At 40.3% G+C, this 6546-nt stretch overlaps 1 protein-coding gene across 1 annotated transcript; it reads right to left on the reverse strand.

Moving 5' to 3' along the window:
• Positions 1-214: 214 nt before the first annotated feature.
• sdf2 (stromal cell-derived factor 2) lies at positions 215-5857 on the reverse strand. Its single transcript, XM_084729769.1, has 3 exons — positions 5626-5857; positions 3193-3389; positions 215-1493 (listed from the first exon to the last, which is right to left on the reverse strand). The coding sequence occupies exons 1-3, from the start codon at positions 5807-5809 to the stop codon at positions 1194-1196; spliced, it is 681 nt and encodes a 226-aa protein (XP_084585895.1). The 5' UTR covers positions 5810-5857; the 3' UTR covers positions 215-1193.
• Between the last annotated feature and the right edge of the window lie 689 nt (positions 5858-6546).

Raw genomic sequence — 6546 nt, forward strand, 5'->3', positions numbered from 1 at the left:
CTCAGAATACTGAGTTGGTATCTCAGAATAATGTCTGTCAAAATAATGAGAACGTTTCTCAAAACAATGACTCAGACACTAAGTCATTACTTTGAGATACTAAAACTTATTTTCTTATTATAGTGACTTACAGGATCTTTTTGTTCTCATTACTTTGGCAGAAATAAGCTAAAACATAGAATATTCAATAAAGAAGTCACACTGATACTCAGTATGCATAAAAAACTGCTTTAATATGAGGTATTCATTGCATGTTTGTAGCTCATATGAACCTCTGAAACAAAGAGTTGATCTAACACGTATGCATGCACAGACAGCATGAATTTTAAACACTGAACTTTCTCCCAGCACTTATCAGATGATGACAATAAACAGCATCCAGTTCTATGATGTTCATAAAAAAACTGCTTATTCTCTTATGTCAATTAGTGTGGGATACTTTATATGCAACACTGAGTCTGACTTAAAGGGGGACATAAAAGGTAATTTACCATAGTAACACTGCTTATCCGTTGTTTTGAGTAGAACATGGCTTACAAATACCATAAAATCACAATAAAATTCTTATGTTTCCAAAAGTTTAAAAGGCTCCACAATGTAAACACCTACGACTTCTTAAAAAAGGATAAAGGCACAAGTGTAACAATGTTTTTTTTTTTTTTAGTCCAACAAAACACAAGACTCACTTGATGATTTACTGATCTGCAAAACCAGGACTGCCTCCTGCACTGTAGCTGCTGATGGCAGTGATTTAACAATAAATAACAGCTGAGAGGAACTGGATTTAAATTGTCACGAATTACTAAAAAATTACACTGTAAAGTGGCATTTTTTTGAGATGCCTTCTTGTACCTGTTAAGGCAAACTATGAAAAACTGAAATACTGCTAGCTGTCTGTGTGTAGCTGCTGGATCTGTGAGGATTCAAGTAGTGTTTCCTACAACACAATGAATGTGAGAGAGGTTGTTAAGGATTGATAAGATGAAGTCATTGCACCCTGATTCATGACAGACTTTGGCACAGTCTCCTCAGACGATGACAGTCAAAAGTTAATGAGGGAGAGAAATGAGACGAGAGAAGGAGGTGGGGTAGAGGCTGCTGGTCCAGGTGTAATTAGGAGCAGAGGTAGGAGTACAGCGATAGGCGGGGAGAGAAAAAGTGGAAGTGACAGAGGCAGAGGGGAAACGTCGAGGTCAGAACTCCGTATGAGGGTGACTGTAGTCTCGGCTGCCCGCCGGGGTCTCGCTGGGCTTCATAAAGATGCCCTCCATGGCCTTCCACAGACTGTGCTGACTGGGGCTCGACATGGCGTGAACTTCCCTCTGACCGTGAATCGGCCGTCCGTACTGCTCCCCCGTCACTGACAGCAGCGCTTCAGTGGCCCTGTGGCGAAAGCGGACAGCCTCCTCACGCTTCCATACAGATCCCCCGCACTGAACTGTCCACTCGTCCAGGTGGTCCCCCTCGCCTTCATCGCCAAACGCACTCACTTCCTGTGGACAAGTGAAAAGGGGTTAGTAGACGAGGAATGGAGGATGAGGTTCCTTTTTGGTTCCATTTTAATAATACTGACTTAAGTTGTTGTAGAATGAGAAACACCTTTCACAGATCCGATTATTTACCAACCAAAACAGTCAACAGGAATGTGCAATGTGACAATAAACTGTTACAAATAAGGGTTCCAAAAGGGTTCTTCCTGAAGGGAAGAGGTTCTACCCAGAACAATTTACTTCTGCAGAACATTTTTCAAGAAAGGGTGCAACAAAGGTTCTTAATAAGACTTTAGGTTCTATTAACAATGTTTTTGGAAGAAAGAATTCTTAAAGGATTGTTGAAATGTCAAAAAAAATCTTCCATCATTGGTTCCTTGTAACATAATATAAAAGGGTTCTTGATAGAAGCCCCTGTGTGGGTTCTTGGAGTATAAAAAGGCTCTTGGCAGAACTAATAGGGTGGGTTCTAGATAAAAACCCTTGGAATATTAAAGGGTTCCCTTTAAAACCCCCTAGGTGAGTTCTAGATAAACCCTTAGAATGTAAAGGTAGGCAGCAGAACCCCCTAAGTCAGTTCTAGATGAAGCTCTTAGAACATATAAAGGTTATGAGTAGAACCCCACAGAAATAAGACCCTTGGAACATAAAAAGGTCCTCGATAGAACCCCTGGGGTGGGTGTTAGCACCCTTAGAAGGTGGAAAGATTCTGGATAGAATGACCAGTGACATACCATTAAACCGTAGAGGGGTTCTCCTTTAGAACCTCCCATCAAGGGTTCCAGGTATAACCTTTTATGTTGGCTTCTAGGTGGAACTCTCTAAAAGGTTCCACATAGAACCTTTATAAAAGGTTCTACCAGGAATCAAAAAGGCTTCTCCTAATCAGACAAGCCAAAGAACCCTTTATGGTTCTAGTTAGAACCTTCACCTACCCACCCACCTTACCACGCTATGACGTCTTGTTTCTTCACCTTGTGATGTGCACCCTTTAGTCTGCAGTGAAGGGTGACGCTATTGATACTAAAGTATCAGGCTTAACACAACGGTTGTTGTGGGTTATGTACATAAAATCTTCTATTGTGACATGTTTATGCTTGCATTTTATTTTTTGGTACATGTATTTTGTCAGCCTTATCACATTGATGCAGCAGTCCTGTAAATTAGTGCCATAGAACAAACAACAATGTCCACAATCATCTAATATACCCAGAGATGTGAAAGGAATAGCTACCTTGGTATAAAGAGGACACCAAAATGTCTGATGACAGTTTCTATCATCTCACGGTACACATTTCCCAACACTGTAACACTTTGAATAGACAGTGTTTTCACACTTCCTCATGATTGGAGAGGTTTTTGTTGACCTGGGGCTGTTTTGCTGCAGAATTTCAGAGTTTCCTCAAGTGTAAAAGCTGCTGTCAGCTCAGGTCCACCTCAAAATGTTTCCCTGGGTTTCTCTGAATATGAAAGGAAACTTCTTGGTATTTTACATCTCTGACACCATATCAGTGATGTTGCTGTAAAAAAAAAGCTTACAGTGGCTTCAGCTTGGCAGGGTAGTGGTGAATTATCCGAATTAATGTCAAAACCATCTTTTAAACACTAACATCTCTTCCCAGTCTCAGCAGGAAGCTGTGTGGATAATCCTTCACATAACACCAAACCTCTCCTCCTTCCCTGTGTACTTGACACCACCCACCTGGTTAGAGGACAGCGGGGAGGCGAAGTAGTGGCTGTGCAAATTACGGCCTGTGTTGACATGGGTGAGGCGGATCGTCTGGCCACACTTGACCGGGGTGCCTCGATGGCAGAAGGCGTCACTTGTGCCTCGAACACTCCAGTAGCTGTTGCTGTCTTCCACTGCAGTCACCCCTGTTACAGACTGCTGCCCGCTACCTGTCTCACACACATAAACACACAAACACATAGTGAGCAGAAGAGCCTTGCAAAGATAATCAAAGTGAACAAGCAAAGAAGAACTTTGGCTAAAAATTTGACTACTCAGTGGGATGAAGGTCTGTAAACACACACACCACACACCACACACACACGGACGGCGTTATTGTTCAGTTAAAGTGTTCAGGTTGACTTTGAACCCAGAGGCTCATGTTGGCAAACCAACAGCTCAAGTGGTTAACTCTAAAAGCTAGAGCCATACCACTACATTTCAGTGTAGCACTGCAATGGATTAGTCAAATCAATTAGTTGTCAAATAATAAATTAAACACCAACGATTTTGATAATCTATTAATCATTTTGAGTCTTTTTTTTTTAGAATAAATGTCCAAATTCTCTTCAGCCTCTAAAATGTGAATATTTTCTGGTTTCTTTACTCATCTGTGACAGTAAACCGAGTATCTTTGGGCTGAGGACAAAAAAAAAGACATATGAGGATATAACCTTGGGTTTTGGGAAACAGTGATCAAAAAGTTTCACCATTTTCTGTCATTTTGTGGACCAAACAAATTAACTGATTAATAAAAAAAGGGACTGACAGCTTAATTGATAATGAAAATAATAGTTAGTTACAACCCTATGTATAACTTATAAATGGTAATATAATATACTTATATTATAACATATAGTAATGACAGAGCCCCTGACTATTTCAACTTGACTATCACCCTTTTTAGAGTTGGATAAATCCTGTCATAGTAGAGCTAATGTAAATTTGTGCTTGCCTTTGTTTGACTTCTTTAACTCCGCAGGGAAGCCAAGTCTGCAGCCAACATTACTGTCTTCCAGAGGCATTAGTGAGCTCAGTTTTACAGCCTGAAGCTACTCTAGAAACTACAAGACCAAAGGAATCCATTGGCACCAACCATGTCATATTAGCTTGTCAGGAAGGGGGGTAAATAACACTCCAAAATTAGGCTAAATTTTGTCAAGAGAAAAACTGGCGTTGCAATTTTCAAAGAGTTCACTGACCTCTCATATCAAGATCTCTGAATGAAAATGGGTATTGGAGTCTTCTCTTTAAATGACATGCCCACTGTATGCTAATCCTGTGCAGTTTTGCAAGCTGTATAAATGTTATTTTCACCTGTTCTGTTCCAATATGTCTGCATTCTGGCATCCCTAAAGTTTACTGGGATTGCATACATTGGATATGGCTGGAAAGCTGAGACTCTTGTGGACTTCATAATTCCAGCTGCATTAACGTATGACGATTCCCCATAATAACAATTTTTGGAAACTTGATCTCACTATATAAAATTACCTTCTGTGTATTCTAGGAAAATCACTCACTAATGAAGCTCCATAACCACAAACTGGAGATCTGGGGTATTCAGAGGTTGTTATGGCTTTCCTATGTATACTGACAATAAGGGAGTTTCTGAGAAATTGCCAGGACAGAAGTGCTCGCCATCCAGTCATAGAAAAATTCAGTTCTTACAGAAATTTCATTTAACATTTTTTTATATACTAAATCACAGCATGATTTTTTTTTATGATATTCCTCAAGATCTTTGTGCCTTAATGTGGTATTTAGAGGGATTTATGACCATTTTATCAATTATTAGGTGTTCAATTTACGCCAGACCTGTATACTAAAATGGCATCAATCCAAAATTGCTGCAACAGCGTATGAGAGCTTGATAATGGTTGCTATATACTACTATACTTAATTTACTCCAAACTTTCAAAATGTGAATGGGCGCCTAACCAAAGCTTGATGTTTATTACAGACTTATAGCAAGAAAAACGATATACGTTGCTGCCTGCTATCTTCTCCTAAATATCTCCTGTCCCGTATTATTGTTTTATGTACATCAATGTGTTCACTATGCTGATTATGAGCTTGTCTGGGTAAAATGTTTCCATTATTGTGTTTTGTCTTCATTTTTCCTCGCTTGGGCAAAATTTCGCTTTGCTAAGTGTCACCTAAAATAGATCACTTGTCACCAATCTTTTGTGTGCCATTGTTTCATCGTACACATACTGGGCATGAATTAAATGTCACACTGACACAGATAACCTTTGTACATAGAAATCAGTCATTTCTAATCTTCGTCCAACAATACGCTTTTAATTACAGAGGTAGGTGAAGGGGGGTGAAATTCATTTTAGTGGAGAACACAGTGTAACTGATGATTAATGCTTAAAAATCGGTTAATGAGAGGAAACTCACCGGAGCCGTAGCGTACGTCGTGCGAGTGTAGTCTCACGTTGTGCTTTATATTTAACAGTTTTATAACAGATCCACATGTTACAAAGCTCAGTTCCGTACCGAGTGACAGACCAAATATACACGTTAAAAATAATAAAAGTGCTGGTAGAGAATGTGGAAGAACAGCGCACTTTAAGTTACCCATTCCTCCTAAAGCCCAAGCTGCCTCTTTGAGATTTGTAATATTTTTCGCTACGTCATGAAAGTGGCAGCGTACGCCAATACGAGGCTCGGGACACAGCGCCCGCAGCGGCCTGGAGTGGTAACTGCACGAATCCCAGTAGGGTTTTGTTTTATATTGGGTTTATTTGGCGTCGCTGTGACATGTTTTGATATTTATGATCATGTGATTGTACCTCCGTTATATATTACCAGTGAATATTTTTTTTGCGGTGTTATTTAGTTGTTTCGTTTAGGGTAGTTTCTGTGTAAAACAGCAGGGGGCGCTACCTCCCGACTGAAATGGATGGAAGTTCCCTCACTGCATCCCGGAATTGTGTTCACGCCACTCGTTCTCGGCCATTTTTATAAGAACAAGCTCCGCGAAACACAAAACACAACACAGTCCTGTCATCACTGCAAATATTTACGGACTATACCTCCGCAGTGGGACTGTGTAAGTTTAATTTCACTGTGGCCGTTTGCGATCTGTACTTTGTGCCGCCTATCTACCGGCCGTTGACGAGCTAGCACGTTAATGTAGTTGGATGTTGTTGTCGTTCCAGCTAATGCTAGGCTAACGCACTGAGATGCTAAAGCATTAACTATCGTTAGACTGCGAAGTTGGCTCAGAGGCCTTGGTCTGTGTCTACAACGGCGAATTTGTTTCGGTTGTTCATGTCTTGTCAGCTAGTGTCTTGTTTTGTACAATATAGTTAAACC

This window comes from Lutjanus erythropterus, chromosome 11 (genome assembly GCF_056507025.1).
Source record: "Lutjanus erythropterus isolate fLutEry1 chromosome 11, fLutEry1.hap2, whole genome shotgun sequence".
In the NCBI taxonomy this organism is placed as follows: domain Eukaryota; kingdom Metazoa; phylum Chordata; class Actinopteri; order Lutjaniformes; family Lutjanidae; genus Lutjanus; species Lutjanus erythropterus.